The sequence below is a fragment of the Sinohyriopsis cumingii genome, chromosome 19, assembly GCF_028554795.1.
Source record: "Sinohyriopsis cumingii isolate HCF-2022 chromosome 19, ASM2855479v2, whole genome shotgun sequence".
Taxonomy (NCBI): Eukaryota; Metazoa; Mollusca; class Bivalvia; order Unionida; family Unionidae; genus Sinohyriopsis; species Sinohyriopsis cumingii.
Genome location: NC_142979.1, coordinates 32,515,494 through 32,533,270, shown reverse-complemented (window position 1 = coordinate 32,533,270; position 17,777 = coordinate 32,515,494). Strand labels below are relative to the sequence as shown.

General features: G+C 36.3%; 1 protein-coding gene across 5 annotated transcripts in view; it reads right to left on the bottom strand.

Moving 5' to 3' along the window:
* Nucleotides 1–17,777, bottom strand: part of LOC149775396 (uncharacterized) — a 126,413-nt gene that overhangs the window by 28,969 nt on the left and 79,667 nt on the right. For all 5 annotated transcript variants that reach the window (XM_089944042.1, XM_089944041.1, XM_089944040.1 and 2 more), the window contains exons 2-4: nucleotides 7,636–9,267; nucleotides 4,632–4,780; nucleotides 2,392–2,806 (exon numbers count right to left, since the gene is read on the bottom strand). In XM_089944042.1, the coding sequence (XP_089800168.1) occupies nucleotides 2,392–2,806; nucleotides 4,632–4,780; nucleotides 7,636–9,173 (2,102 nt within the window). In that variant the 5' untranslated portion in view covers nucleotides 9,174–9,267. The remainder of the gene's footprint in view (nucleotides 1–2,391; nucleotides 2,807–4,631; nucleotides 4,781–7,635; nucleotides 9,268–17,777) is intronic.

Sequence of the window (17,777 nt, the reverse complement as noted above, 5' to 3'; positions counted from 1 at the left end):
ATTTATTTCACAGTACTGATTTATTTCTGGAACACGTAATTATGCAGAGAAGAATGTTTATTGTGTTTAAAGAATGCAAAGTTTTCCCTGTTAGAATGTCCGAGTTTAAATTCCGTGGACAATTTCTAACTACTATGTATTCCATAGGCTTTGCCGTAATATTCCCTTCTTATGTTTAATTAGTTATAGCATCTGATTTGTGTGGTCACCTGAAAATATTAGCAGCGTTATAACATTTTTATCACCTTATGCATCAAAACCAGATGAACAATAATGGCCATTTAAACAACAAAGTATCTTTTTGCAAATGCATGATATCATGTGTCATTCATAAATCAATACCTAGCATAGGTCTAACAAATGCGCCAGATAACAAAGACGTGATAATCACACCTCAGTCTTAAACGGCATGTTACAATTTGTAACTGCTAGTTCACTGGAATTAAAGCAAGAAAAGAAGTGGCAGTTTTTGTACTTTTTGGACTGTATAATTTAGAAATAATCTTGAGCTTATCATTCGATACATCAATGGTGACTGAGTACAGCTTGAAGTAAATCTCCATCATGTTTATTTAAATTCTTACTGTTTAGGAAATGTCAGAAAAGTTGCTGGTCAGGAAATAAAAATGTCTCTATAAACACAAAGTTACAAATAACATGAGGAATTGAAGTGATGAGGATGGCAATGATTCAGTACCAGCTGTTGTTTCCGGACCCAGCAAGGTTCAAATTTGCATTAGACTGTAATTGCAATTTTATCACTCTACACAAATCTTTGCCAGGACCAGACAGCCATTGATAAGATTAATACATGCAGATTCCTTGTAATTCACCAGGTACTCTGGTTACAGTCATATTCAAGATGTGCAGAAAATATGAAAACCAGAAACAAAACTTAGCCTGAAATTATGTGGTGGCCATCCTGGTTACGATGTAGTATGCTAGCCATGGATTGATTATGAAAACGGGGCCCTGAGTGGCCGAGTGGTCTAAAGCGCTCTCCGTTACAGATCACAGCCATCTTACTTCTGTCTGCGTAGGTTCAAGCCTTGGATTTGGCTAATGTGGGTATGTGAGAAAGCTTGCCAGTAGCTTCTCGAGGGTCGGTGGTTCTTTCCGGGGGTTTTCCTGGTTCTTCCTCCACCATTAATACTGGCCGCCATGTATAGCGTATTGTGTGCTGAAAAATGGCGTTAAACCCTACAACAACAACAACAACAACAAATTATGAAAACAGATGACTACAAACAATTTCTTTCCATCCAAAGAAATTAAAGGACAAATTTACTAGTCATCAAGTTAATGAACAAAGACGCTTTCACATGTGATTTTTATGATTCACAGTCTAGTACATGTACAAGGTTTATCGTCTTTTTTTCTTCATGACAGCATGTATGTTGTTTGTGAATTTTATTAACATTAAATACGAGTTATGACAGTAATCATACCAGCATAAATGTATGTCCAATGTTGTCGACAAGGACATGTACATTAAACATTTTGAAAAATAAAAGACAAAGTTGGGTATAACATTTCTAGGTTATAATGTTCTAAAAATCCCAGTCCTCTCTGATTGCTATACACAATCTTTTACTGTGCATTTTATTTTTGTAGACTAATGAACAGTCAGGAATTCAGCATGTTGGTACATCCCTTGCTATAAGACTCAATCAATTTAACACAGGTTACTTTTACGGCTCTGATTCACATTACAAAGGGGGGACAGTGCATTTAAATTATGAAGATTTACGATAACCACATATGCTCACTTACAAGTTAAATTCAACAGCAAATTGCACCAACTCAGATCTGTCAATGCATAATGCACTGTCAGATATGGGTCTACGCAGTGTGTTTGGAGTAATCAATAGAACAAACAAGCTGAATCCTGATCTGTTGTTGCATTATGTGACAGCAGATCTTGGTCTACATTATTCCCAGTTGACCTAAACGTATAAGCAAGCATATATAGTTGGTTGCAAACGTGAGGAAAAAAATGAGTGCAGAGATTTCAAAACAAAATTCATTGCATGTTTGATAAACTTACTAAGAAAAAACAAGTGATTAACACCTAACTTTTGAGTCCTCTTTGTAACACAGCAGTGGTGACAGATACCTCTCTCATTGTTCTCAGACATTATATAGTCTTTAAACAGACTAAACAGCCTTTATATCAGGGGTCTTGAACACGTTGCCTGCCAAGCCGTATCCTGTGGCCTGCAAAATGATTGGCGTCACAAGATGTCATGAGAGATAACAAAGGCGATGCGGCCCTTGGGCCATCGAAAATGCCCTCATGCATTCCATTTGTTTGAGTTTGAGACCCCTGCTTTATATACACAAGGATGGACCTAAATAGGAGTTGGTATAAGCAAAATGAAGTCAACATACCTCGGATACTTCCGGTGACTGCAGTACGGGCATTTGTATCTTTGTGGCCGGTGGCGGTACAAGTGATGTTTCATTTTGGGATGTGTATCTGCTCCATATGGGCACAGGACACACACAAACTTGGGGTTTCCTTCACGGTTGAACCTGTACAACTTATTGGTGGACATCACATAGCCATCTTGACTCTTGACTTTGGCAACTGGACGTCTCTTGATAGTCTGTTTTGGGACTGGAGGTGGCAGAGTTCTCTTGAACTGTGGAACCTTAATGATAGTCTTTAGGTGAGGTGTGAAATTACCAGCATTGTCCTCTGGAATGGCTGTCTCAGATTCTTGAGGCTCTTGTTTTATTTGGAAATCAAATCCCTCCTCCTCCTCCTCCTCCTCCATACACTCTGACTGTTCCAATTTAGAATCTAACATGGAAGAGAAGATAATCAAGAATACAGCTTACGTAACCAAAATTGTGAAGGTAAAGATAAAAATGTTTATGCAACCATTTGTCAAATGTTTACTGATTTGTGCAGAAACTGTGTGATTGAAATAAGAAAATCTTTGAAGAGTTCTGAATGCAGAATAAATGGTATAGAATACTGGATTCAGCAGTTACATTCAGTCATCTTGACTGTTGTGTTAGATGGAGTAGATATATGTACAACCTCAATCAGTCAGCTTGAAAACCCTTTCTTTAGGTGAAAAAGAAAGATTTATTAATGGAAGAGAATTTCACTCTGATTACATCACTTCAGCGAAGTAAGCAAATTATTTCACAAACCAAAAAACAGAAGTTTAGTTAAGTGAAAGTATTTTCCATTGAAGTTTTGATGTTGATTCCTCAGAGATGAAATTCCAATTACTTAAGAGAATAAACAAATTTGTATTAAAATGCTTGCCAGGCCTCATCCAACCATTCTCAACCTCTCTAATGTAATGGGGTCTCACAATATGACCCGTCATTATACTGACTGATCTTTTGTAACTTTAGCTCAAGGATCTGCTTCATTTGTTTGAACTTAATTTTATTACTATTACTTGCTGAATTATTTCACTTAATTATAGTTCTTGACTAAGTTTTATTACTATTACAGTAATACCTTGTGCATTCGCGTTTCTGGATTCGCGAAATTTTCATTGGTACCCTCTACGTACATGTTTTCTTTATTTTATTGAATTGTACCTTCATTATATGACTTCTGTGACATATGAAGTTTACCTAGTTTACCTTCCTGACAATGACAATAAAATGTCAGTCATTAAGTTTACAGTGCCATTCGTTACTTGGTTTTACCTTACGGTGAGTGCAAAAGAAAGCGGCAGCTAATGAATTAGTATAGGGGTAATATTAGTATACTGTACATGTACTGTACTGTAAATGTGCTAGTGTGGCAAATACCCATTAGGTGATACTGTACTCTATTTTTACATCAACCATTTATTTCTCTTTTTAAGGGTAATGTATTAAGCTAACTTTTAAATGAAATTAAAGTGCTTTGGGAGCATGATTTGGGTCATTTTTAGGGTTTAAACCCTAGAAATAAGCATTTATTAGCATTTTTAGTGACTCATACCAAATATTCGCGATTCCTCCTGATCCGCGACTGGTTCTGGAACCTAACCTCGCAAATGTTCGAGGTATTACTGTACTTGTGAATTATTTCACTTAATTATAGTTCTTTACTAAAAAGCAATACATTCATCAACTAACCTATTTTTGTGTTTTAAGATACTGTTATAACACAAGGTAGTGTTATAACACAAGATACTGTTATTAACACAAAGTACTGTTATAACACACTTTCTTAAATATTATATCCCTCAACATTAGGTTTTCTCATTTGTGACATGAGTTACATTTAAGTTTTCCATGAACAATGTAACAATAAGGGAGCAGTGTACAAATATGGGAGCAGTGTACCTGTGTTACAATAAGGGAACAGTGTTAAAATAAGTGAGTAGTGTACCTGTGTTAAAATAAGCAAGCAGTGTAAAAATAAGAAGCAGTGTTAAAATAAGGGAGCAGCGTACCTGTGTTAAAATAAGGGAACAGTGTACCTGTGTTAAAATAAGGGAGCAGCGTACCTGTGTTAAAATAAGGGAGCAGCATACCTGTGTTAAAATAAGGGAGCAATGTACCTGTGTTAAAATAAGGGAGCAGCGTACCTGTGTTAAAATAAGGGAGCAGTGTACCTGTGTTAAAATAAGGGAGCAATGTACCTGTGTTAAAATAAGGGAGCAGCGTACCTGGATCATAGGTGTCCTGGGTCATCATGTCCTCACCATCTTGTGACATGTCCAGCTCCTGTCCTTCAATAGCCATATCATCTTTGCATGACAGGACCTTGAGTGACAGGGTCTTGTGCTTGGATTTGCAGTGAAAGACTACATTGGATCTGCAAATGAAAAATAAATATAAAATCTTGCAATTTTATACACATATACTGTATAGACCAACTCTGTGGCATTCTAAAATAACACGAAATCTCTGTTATTTCTGTAAATGCAACTACAGTGGTCCCCTTTTTGAAGGCCTAGAAAAACCACATGTCCTCTCATTCACTGGGCCAAGTAAAACTTTACTAATTCATATTCATTCTTGGGCCTAGTAAATGCAGATTCGTGCCATCAGAAAAACCTTTGCCTAACTTGCCTACCTGTTCTCAGTCTAGACCATGTCAAAAAGGACGGCAACTTCATTCTCTTTCACAGTTACCTGGTGTAACCTCGATACTAAAACAGGTAAATATTATAAACATATGTTGCTGATTTCTTAACAGTGTTCACACTTACAACACTTTTCAGCAATTTATGTATCTATTTTTGATGAGAAAGTTTCCCTTTAATGAGCAATCACACATCATTTACGAGACAGACCCAATAAAAAGTTAAGAGACAACAAATGTCAAAAACATAAAGGGTGTAGTGGAGAAGTGTACTGTGATGAGTATAACTATCTTGCAATTCATCCATGAAGGGAAGAGTGCTTTTTTCCCCCAGAGTCTTGAGACTCCTGTCCAGAAAGACAATACCATGATCATACCATGATCATAGGCCATCTTGCCAAACACTGTGTACCATTGTAATGATATATCACCCTTTCTAATAAACCAGACTTTTAATGCAGACTGAATGGCCTCATAATGGAGGACTACCAGACTAGTAGTTGAATGCAGACAGGATGGTCTAATAAAGAAGGACCACCAGTCTATTCTTTAGATGCAGACTGGATGGCATCATAAGAGACGACCACCAGACTAATCTTTAGATGCACACTAGATGGCCTCATAAGGGAGGACCATCAGACTAGTAGCTAAATGCAGACAGGATGGACTAATAAAGGAGGAGGACCACCAGTCTATTCTTTAGATGCAGACTGGATGACCACATAATGGACGGCCACCAGTCTAGTGGTTAAATGCAGACAGGATGGCCTAATAAAGAAGGACCACCAGTCTATTCTTTAGATGCAGACTGGATGGCCTCATAAGGGAGGACCACCAGTCTAGTAGTTAAATGCAGACAGGATGGCCTAATAAAGAAGGACAACCAGTCTATTCTTTAGATGCAGACAGGATGGCCTCATAATGGTGGACCATCAGTATAGTATTTTCATATACTGTACACTTTACACAAAACTGGTAAAGTCAGGAAACGTGATGAACTCAGGCTTAATAATAGAATGAATCTGAATTGCTTGAACAAGCCCAGAAACATATTTTTTTAAAACTAAAACTACAAGTTCACAAAAATACATGGGGCCCCAAGTGGATGAGTGGTCAAAAGTGCTCACCAATACGGATCACTGCCATCTCACCTCTGTCTGTGTGGGTTTAAGTCTCGGGCTCGATAAATGTGGGTATGTGAAACAGCTTGCCAGTAGCCTCTCATGGGTCAGTGGTTCTTTCCAGGTTTTCCCGGTTTCTTCATCCACCATTTATACTGGCTGCCATGTGTAGCCTATGTTGTGATGAAAAATGGCATTAAACCCTACAGCAACTACAACAAAAATACACCTTAAACTGGGCATAAAGGTTAACCTGATTGACTTTTACCTTCGATTTGTCTTCTCATGATAACATTTTTTGTTGCTGTAGGGTTTAACGCCATTTTTCAGCACACGATAAACTATACATGGCAGCCAGTATTAATGGTGGAGAAAGAACCCAGGAAAAGCCAGGAAAGAACCACCTACCCACGAGAAGCTACTGGCAAGCTTTCTCACATATCCACATTAGCCGAATCCAAGACTCGAACCCACGCAGACAGAGGTGAGATGGCAGTGATCCGTAACAAAGAGCACTTTAGACCACTCGGCCACTCGGAGCCCCCATGATAACATTTAACTTGTACTAAAATACATTAGATAACAGACCTTCCCCTGAGTTTATGGTCAATACCCAGTAGAGATATATGAAACAAAACAACGGTGTCATCTTCTTAAAGTTTTTAAATGAAAACAAATGTTTCATTATATATAAATGATATATACACTGTAACACCTATTCTGAAAGACCACTGTTTTGAAAGACCACCTGGCATGAAAGACCATATTTTTCATGCATGGATAAACAGTTTTATAGATTTATATATCACTCCAACATACACACATGCAGATACATACACATACACTCTCAATTTCATGCAGGACTGCTCCAATGGCCTAGTGATTAAAGTGTCCACCTTGGATTGTGGTAGGTCGCAGGTTCAAGTCCCAGCCAAGTCTTACCATAGACTTACTAAAAATGGTACTAGCAGCTGCCTCATTTGTCACTCAGCATTAAGAGATTAGTGTTAGGGCTGGTCAGCCTTTGTGTCGAGATAACGTGATTGGGTGGGACATGATGCCACATGTCTGTGGCATGATGCCACAGTGCTAGACATCACTATAAACTGCCAGACTGCAGACATCGTAGCAATATGACTGAAACATTTTTAAAGCAGGGTTAAAAATCTAAATCACACAAACACACATTTTCATGCATGCACTTACTGACCACATTGTACAATATTAACTCAAACATTGAAATGTAAAACCAAAAATAATGGAAGAAAATTCTTGTACTTGACTGCCATAATTTACAATATGAATATTCTCCTGTAATAAGCCCAGTGGGTCTGCTTTTTCAATTGTCCGAAAATAAGGGTACAGGCTAATAATCAGTCATATCTTTAAAGGACATAATTTTATAACTTTACAACAGTGACAGAGGGCTCATTACCAGAGATTTACGTGACTATTTGTTTTTACCTGGGAGCAGATCTGTATCCACAGTGACCACATTTGTAGTCGCATTCTTCATGTCGATATTTATGTGTGTAGATCGTTGCTCTAACTGGAGTTTTGAATGGACATCGTGTACATTTATATACATACTGATAGTTCTCGTACTCAATCTTGTAGTAAGGAGTTTTTGAAGTTTGACACTTTGGAACATTTCCACATCCAGCAACATCTATTGCTGGTTTTGGTGCCAGAATGATCTTTGACTTGCTTTTTTGGGATGAACCCGGTTTAGATTCAGAACATATATTCTTTTCTTTGTCTGTGAGTTGCTTTGGAGGACAAGGTTTTAACTTTTTAGTTGACTGTGCTGTGCTGTTACTTGGGGAAGGGCTTGACAATCCAGTCTGAGCGATACCATCAATAGTATGTTCTCGATTTTCTTTTGATAACTGGATGACTTGGTAATTCTCCCCAAGGTGGACTCTTTCAGCATGGTGTATCACTTGATGGGGAAATGCTCCTTTATAACTACATAAAGAACACTGCACAAAGTACAGACCATGCTTTCCAGACAGATGAACCCTGATGGAGTTTTTATTCGTTTTATATGGGCAAAATGGGCAACAGCGTCTACCAATTCGGTCTATAAAGTGATACACCTCTGGTTCACTTCTTTTGAATCTTTGACCAGAATGTCTATTGAAGGAGGGAGTTAAATACCTATTTTTAGGTCCAATTGATGCATAATTCTTGATACTTTTCAAATTAAGCTTAATCTTCAGCTTTGGCTGACCTTCAGTGGTGGATGAACCAAAACCTTCCATTGACCCAGACACTTCCCTGTGAGCATTATCTTCATGATTATCCATATCACCTTTGACAAAATCGTCAGTTTTATTTTCAAACGCAGTTTGACGCAAGAAATCTGACAATGACTGACCTTCTGTTGCATTTTCTTCAATGCTGACTGGTTCCTGTTTGATCGATATTGGTGTCTCATTTGCATGCCCATGAAAGTTCATAAACCTGTCAGCTGGTTTAGGACCAAGTGAAAATGAGGGACTGGCGCTTTTTCCTTTCGGTGAATTTCCACTTGAGGAAGATGCTGATTTATTTTGTATGTTAAATGAATTTGTGACATTTTTTGCTGGTTTTGGTGTATTAAGATTTGATAGCCCATTTTGCCCAGGACTTTTTGATGGACTTTTTATTGATCCAAGCTTCTTACTGCTATTGTTTTCACCTGATTTTGGAGATTTTGCCGTTTTAGCCTGTGCAGAGTTGTCTCCCCCTGCCATCCCAAGCTTAAGGCAGTTCTGCACAACACCCTCTATCCTTGACACACAAGTGTATCGGAAAGGTTCTGAGGGATGATTCATGCGCAAATGGATCTCCATTTGTTTCTCCTCTGTCAGGAGAAGCTCGCAGTAGTCGCATTCAAAATCCTCCTTTCGCTCACTGTGTGTTCGAAGTAAGTGTGTCACTATAGCCTTCCTCTTGTCTGTCTCAAATACACAGTTTTCATGCACACACCTGAATATTTTTGGAGTGGGTTTTGGCATCTTGGCAGTCAAAGAAAATGATGATTACAAGACTTTCAAATTTATATTGACTGTTTGACAATTCACTGTAGGCAGTATCCGCCGGCAGCTAAATCTGTAAAAGAAAGATGGACTCAAAATTACCAAGATGAATTATGAACCACATGAAATCCCAGTGAATTTTCAATCATTACTAATTAATACAATGAAAAATAATTTAGCTATTTCTCAAATTTCATTACTTCCAGACTTTGCTAATAGCCATTCCCACCCCCCAAACAAAAAAACCCATTCTGGATCAAAATTTTCTTTTGCACAATTAACTTTATCATTGTCCTCAGTCATCATCAGAACACTGGTATTGGCTCAAGTCATATGACAGATTTTACAATTATGACTTAACTACTAATAATTAGGAACACTACTTTAAACTGGGGAGACAACTTGTTACATACAGGAGACAAGAAACTTAAGGATCAATGTGTTAAAATTGTCATAGATTAAAGTGGTTCTGCACATATTGATACTTTTCCATGAGCAATTTGTCTTTAAGAGAATTTGTATCCTGGGATATCACAATGCACATTAACATTAAACATTTTTTTTTTAAATTTAAAGATAATTTAAAAAAATTAAAATCATAGATCTAAAATAGTTCATGGAACATGGACATCCTTCTTTAGTACCTTAAAAGTGACCCAAACTCAAAATGTAACCTTGGTAACATGAGTGGATGCCCAAACTCAGAACGTAACCTTGGTAACATGAGTGGATGATTCATGAACATAGGTATCACTTTATGCTACAGTAGTTTTAAGTTTTCATTGGTGATAATGTTCAACAACTCTGGGATAAAAATTGTTTTTTTGACTGTTGTAGATAAAACAGTTTAGAAGCATTTTTATCTGCATCTTTTCTAGCCAAGGTTCCAATATGTTATCCTATCTACACCTTGGTGGATTGATCAAATAATTCAGTGCTTCAGGTCTGTGAATTTCATAAAAACCCACCACATCCAATTAAAATCAAGTTGTTTTTCAAATCTGAACACTGCTCCTACACGATCAAGACAAGGATTACACACAGCTAGAATGGACTCATAAATAAGCAATTTTCCACTGCCGGTCCATGTCTGCAACAAATACATCCTTTCCCTCAAATACATCTGTAATACTAATAGCTTCTCACTGGTACATAGTCATACTTTCAACATTTAACGTATAAAATAACCTTTTGAAGTCAATTGCCTCCACCATTTTCAGTCAATGTACAATGCACCGCTGTTACATGCTACTGATTAGTAGTCATTACATACTAAGGCAGGCAACTCATGAAATCCAATAGATTTCGCTAGGACAAAGTACTAAATATCTGATCTATCCACCATGGTGTAAATAGGTTAACATTACAGAACCTTGCCTACGAAGATGTTTTATCTGTAGTAGATGAGACAGCTTAAATCCAAGAAATTAAAAAGAAAAAAGGTTATTGTTGCATTAGCAATAATACAATTTAAGCTTCTGGTGCGTATCAAAACTAGAAAGAAACCCTGATGCATCTTTAAGAAACCAGGAAATTTAAATGGTTATCCGAACTTTAAGAAATTAAGAAATATAATGCAAAACCCAATTAATAAAGCTAAGACTGTTTCAAAGACTATGAAAATTTTGCTTACGCAAAAAAATCTGGAAAGCATAAAATGAATTATGCATGCTGTCCAAAAAAGGCATTGATTCTAGCAATACTGACCATTGTATAGATACGGCATGTTGTTTTTACAAGTCTAAACAGCAGAAAATTAAACTGTTTTGTCAACCATTGAACATGACTTAGTAAACACTAATAAGATACTACTGGTGTGAACTTTGTCACAAATTACTATGGAACAAATTTTTGAAAGATAGTTTATCTTTTATGATCGTGTCAGAATCCAAAGTAAAGAAATATTTTTAAACAATAAGGCAAATGAATTATATTAATTATAATTTAAACGAGCCCATTTCATTAAGAATGGTGGTAAAAAGAAAACTGGTTTGGCCAAAGATGACCTCAAATCTGCCGAATTAAAGTAGTGCCTTTACACAATAAGAATGAATACCTGAGGTATGTACATGTAATTATTGTCCAGTGTCTGGCCTCAACCCTAAAAAAGTTTCTGCCACACTAAAAAAAAATACTGGTGACCTTCCATGACCCTCCAGAATGGGGATGTGGAACCACTGGTACCGCTGGTATAAAGCATTATTTCAGAAGTACTGGAAAGTATAATGTGTGAACAGTCTAAATTTTATCTCACCAAACATAAACTTTTATCTGAGTAACAGTCTGAATAGCTCAGATATGCCATCACATAATGGCAGACCTGGATCTCTGCAGTTAGAAACATTTAGTAGAACAAACATAAACCCTGATCTGATCAATTATGTGACAGCATATCAGGGTGTATGTAGTTTAAAGTTGTGCCTGACTTGTAAATATATAGGGTACATTCAGTTGCAGATTCTACTACTGTAGTGCTGGACAGATATGATGGTTTAGTTTAGAGACATTTATGCATGGACTTGGAGCTGGTAAGAAGCATTTATGTACGGCCCTGTGGAAGGTAAAAGGCATTTAAGCATGGACATGGGACTGGATAGAGGCATTTAAGCATGGACCTGGGACTGATTATATACATTTAAGCATGAACGTGGGGCTAGTAAGAGGCATTCAGGCTTGGACCTGTGGCTGGCATAGGGCATTTAAGCATGGACCTGGGGTTAAGTAAGGGGCATTTAAGCATGGCCCTGGGGCTGGTAAGAGGCATTTGAGTATGGACCTGGGGCTGGTAAGGGGCATTTAAGCATGGACCTGTGGCTAATAAGGGGCATTTAAGCATGGGCCTGGGGCTGGTTCGAGGCATTTAAGCATGGACCTGGGGCTAGTAAGGGACATTTAAGCATGGACCCGGGACTGGTTAGGGGCATTTAAGCATGGACCAGGGGCTAGTAAGAGGCATCAAAGCATGGACCTGGGGCTGGTTAAAGGCATTTAAGCATGGACTTGGGACTGGCGAGTCAATGGCTTATTGACAACAAATTACCCTTCCATTGAGGACAAATTCACCTATCGTGTTTGGAGCCAGAAAAAAAATGAGCGACAAAATCTAAGTATTACATTAACATTAAAAAAGGTTAATATCTAGCTGCTGATATTGATGAACTTGTATCTTGTGAACTGATGGCAGTGTCAAAAAGTTTGTAAAAAAGTGATAATGAGCCATTTTCTTTAAATATATATGACTCTTGAAAGAAGAAAAGAAAGATAGATGTGAAGTTGGTTTCTATAATTCTGAAAACATTCTGTTATTCTAGCTGACTGTTACCATATACAAGTCCAAATGGAAACATTCTGTCATTCTAGCTGACTGTTACCATATACAAGTCCAAAACATTCTGTCATTCTAGCTGACTGTTACCATATATAAGTTTAAATATTGTCATTCTAGCTTACTGTTACCATATACAAGTCCAAAATATTCTGTCATTCTAGCTGACTGTTACAAGTCCAAATTGAAACATTCTGTCATTCTAGCTGACTGTTACAAGTCCAAATTGAAACATTGTCATTATAGCTGACTGTTACCATATACAAGTCCAAATGGAAACATTCTGTCATTCTAGCTAACTGTTACCATATACAAGTCCAAAACATTCTAGCATTCTAGCTGACTGTTACCATATACAAGTTCAAATGGAAACATTCTGTCATTATAGCTGACTGTTACCATATACAAGTCCAAATGGAAACATTCTGTCATTCTAGCTAACTGTTACCATATACAAGTCCAAAACATTCTAGCATTCTAGCTGACTGTTACCATATACAAGTTCAAATGAAAACATTCTGTCATTATAGCTGACTGTTACCATATACAAGTCCAAATGGAAACATTCTGTCATTCTAGCTAACTGTTACCATATACAAGTCCAAAATATTCTGTCATTCTAGCTGACTGTTACCATATACAAGTCCAAAACATTATGTCACTCTAGCTGAATGTTACCATATACAAGTCCAAAATATTCTGTCATTCTAGCTGACAGTTACCATATACAAGTCCAAAACATTATGTCACTCTAGCTGAATGTTACCATATACAAGTCCAAAACATTCTATCATTCTAGCTGAATGTTACCATATACAAGTCCAAATAAAAACCTTCTGTCATTCTAGCTGAATGTTACCATATACAAGTCCAAATAAAAACCTTCTGTCATTCTAGCTGACTGTTACCATATAGAAGTCCAAATGGAAACATTCTGTCATTCTAGCTGACTGTTACCATATACAAGTCCAAAACATTCTGTCATTCTAGCTGAATGTTACCATATACAAGTCCAAAACATTCTGTCATTCTAGCTGATTGTTACAAGTCCAAATTGAAACATTCTGTCATTCTAGCTGACTGTTACCATATACAAGTCCAAATATTGTCATTCTAGCTGAATGTTACCATATACAAGTCCAAAACATTCTGTCACTCTAGCTGACTGTTACCATATAGAAGTCCAAATGGAAACATTGTCATTCTAGCTGACTGTTACCATATACAAGTCCAAAATATTCTGTCATTCTAGCTGACTGTTACCAAATACAAGTCCAAAGCATTCGGTCATTCTAGCTGTCTGTTACAAGTCCAAATTGAAACATTCTGTCATTCAAGCTGACTGTTACCATATACAATTCCAAATATTGTTATTCTTGCTGTCTGTTACCATATACAAGTCCAAAACATTCTGTCACTCTAGCTGACTGTTACCATATACAAGTCCAAATGGAAACATTCTGTCATTCTAGCTGACTGTTACCATATACAATTCCAAATAGTCATTCTAGCTGACTGTTACCATATACAAGTCCAAATATTGTCATTCTAGCAGACTGTTACCATATACAAGTCCAAATATTGTCATTCTAGCTGACTGTTACCATATACAAGTCCAAAATATTATGTCATTCTAGCTGACTGTTACCATACACAATTCCAAATATTGTCATTCTTGCTGACTGTTACCATATACAAGTGCAAATATTGTCATTCTAGCTGACTATTACCATATACAAGTCCAAAATATTCTGTCATTCTAGCTGACTGTTACCATATACAATTCCAAATAGTCATTCTTGCTGACTGTTACCATATACAAGTCCAAATATTGTCATTCTAGCTGACTGTTACCATGTTCAAGTCCAAAATATTCTGTCATTCTAGCTGACTGTTACCATATACAATTCCAAATATTGTCATTCTAGCTGACTGTTACCATATACAAGTCCAAATGGAAACATTCTGTCATTCTAGCTGACTGTTACCATATGTAAGTCCAAAACATTCTGTCACTCTAGCTGACTGTTACCATATACAAGTCCAAAATATTCTGTCATTCTAGCTGACTGTTACCATATACAAGTCCAAAACATTCTGTCATTCTAGCTGACTGTTACCATATACAAGTCCAAATATTGTCATTCTAGCTGACTGTTACAAGTCCAAATGGAAACATCCTGTCATTCTAGCTGACTGTTACAAGTCCAAATGGAAACATTCTGTCATTCTAGCTGACTGTTACAAGTCCAAATGGAAATATTGTCATTCTAGCTGACTGTTACAAGTCCAAATGGAAACATTCTGTCATTCTAGCTGATTGTTACAAGTCCAAATGGAAATATTGTCATTCTAGCTGACTGTTACAAGTCCAAATGGAAACATTCTGTCATTCTAGCTGACTGTTACAAGTCCAAATGAAAATATTGTCATTCTAGCTGACTGTTACAAGTCCAAATGGAAATATTGTCCTTCTAGCTGACTGTTACCATATACAATTCCAAATATTGTCATTCTAGCTGACTGTTACCATATACAATTCCAAATGTTGTCATTCTAGCTGACTGTTACCATATACAATTCCAAGTATTGTCATTCTAGCTGACTGTTACCATATACAATTCCAAATGCTGTCATTCTAGCTGACTGTTACCATATACAATTCCAAATATTGACATTCTAGCTGACTGTTACCATATACAAGTCCAAGTATTGTCATTCTAGCTGACTGTTACAAGTCCAAATGGAAACATTCTGTCATTCTAGCTGACTGTTACAAGTCCAAATGGAAACATTGTCATTTTAGCTGACTGTTACAAGTCCAAATGGAAACAACATAAGCCATGATCTGATTATGCACCTGCAGATCACGTCAATGTTCTACTGATTACTCCTGAGAAACTGCATAGACCTAGATCTGCCAGTCCAGTATGTGACAGCAGATCTGGGTGTATCCAGTTTGCAACTAGAATTTAATTATAAGCTAGTATATTATGGTACGAATTTTTTCAATGCTGAACTTTAACCTAATTGATATATTTATATATGTGATAATGCCATACTTAAAACTTAAATAAACTAGTGCTGTTGCATTGCCAAAAATGAGTGCATTTTGTGTGAAATGCCATTTTCTATATAAACTGTAATAATGCTATATGCAAGATCTCAATATGTCATAGTATTTACATGGTTTTTAAATGTAATATTTATTTAATTGCTGTGAAATTTATATGTGTAAATATGATTCATAAATATTTCCATCATTAACTTCCTGCTGGCAGGAATGTAATCAGTAATTATGGACGAAAAAAATGGAAACAAGTCAATGTTAGTTTATTTACTTTTTGTCTTATCTTCAGTGTTTGTTTTATATGACAATACACTGTAACTTTAACTTTTACTGTGTTTTTTTTAAATATCAAATCTTATGACCACTGACATGGTTCATGAAAAAGGAAATTCCTTAATTGATGCGCTATACAATGGAAAGCATGGCTACATATAACCCGACTCAAGTGATAGGTTCATATTAATTTAACAAGGACACCAAGCTGGATCGATCAATGAAATCCTCTTTAATGCCAATTATATGCATGATGATTAAATAACATATACGATACGATACGATACGATATGATATATGACATGACATGATATATGATATTAGTGTGTGTGATTTGGATTTTTAAAGTAGCTTTAACAATTTTTCAGTCATATCGCTACGATGTCTGCAGTGTGGTACGATATGATGTGATGTGATGTGATATATCATAAGATACAATATGATACGATATGATATGATACGATACGATAAGATATGAAGAATCTTACAAGAATTATGTACCATGTTTAAATAAATGAGCTTCTAAACAGCTTTTGCCCATAAAATACTAAAGGAAATCCTTGGATAATTATAAGTCAAAATCTAATGTGGTACGTGCAGCAGATTTTGATTTAACATGTTAACTGAAGTTAGTAAAGAAAGATCTACTTCTGTAATTTTACCAGTTTAACTTTGGAAATTTATATCTCTGATATTACCTCCGACCTAAATTTCACGTGAAAAAGTCCGTTTTAAACTGAAGCCCATTACTATCAAACTGAAACATGAAGAAATAAAACTTAACGGGGGAAAAAATATTCGCAATACTTCTTTGTACGCAATAATATAATATTGCGACTGTTTCCAAAAGTATTGAAATATTAGCAGAAACTATTGTGAATATTCTCAAAAGGGCATGCTTTTATTTTAGTATTACGAATATTCGCAATAATGTATTGCCTTAATATTCGAAACAAATTATGGTGTTTGTCCGCAATAGTTTTGATAATATTTTTAATGACTGCGTTATGTGCAATAGATTTGCGACCAAACACAAAATTACTGAAGCAATACGAATGTTCGTGTTTATTCAAAAAATTATTAGACACTACTTATCATTGCGAATATTGCGTTTATTATTAAATACATTGCGAATACTGAAAATACTGCGTTTATTCCCAAACGTTTTCCGTATATTCGCAAAATGGAAGTATCTGATATACGTATTGCTAGGTCTCAATTCAGCAATAGGCTTCCGTTGTTTTAAGCACTTTTTCTAAATTCTTATTCACACGTGTAACGTTCTTTTCACATGCTAAATATATTTACATGTGAAATAAAGAATTTATTTCAGACATGTGATCGACACTTTTTACCATATATAAAAAATCACATGTGAAAAATTTCCATCTATTTTGTTCCACTCGTATAAAATACAATTCTTTCGCATATCCAATGAAATAAAAGAAAAGAAAAAAATTCAAACGGCTTGCAATACCTATCTACAACGAATTCGTTAATTTAAGTTTTGGTATATATGTTGAAATTTACTGTCTGGCTTTCTGAGCTTTAAGAAGAAATGGTATAAGGTAACGCATGCCTTTCTATGATATACAATTCCCCCTTGGAGCGCCCCATTCATCCAGGCAACCTTTATTACACGATAAATGCTTGCTGACGCAAACTAAACTATAATACAGGCATACCTAACCGTACAATGATGCACAGCGCGCAACGCTCCAAAAAGTCTGCAGTCAACAGATGTATCGTAACTGCATGGCAAACTCGCTACACAACCTACTTATCTGTTGTGTTCTTCCTACACAGATCCACGTCTACATATTTAAACTACTATCTGTTTCCTCCTTCACACATCAACCAAGTAAGCAAGGAATCCATTTTGCCACAAACGTTCTCCTCAGACATCGGTCATTTG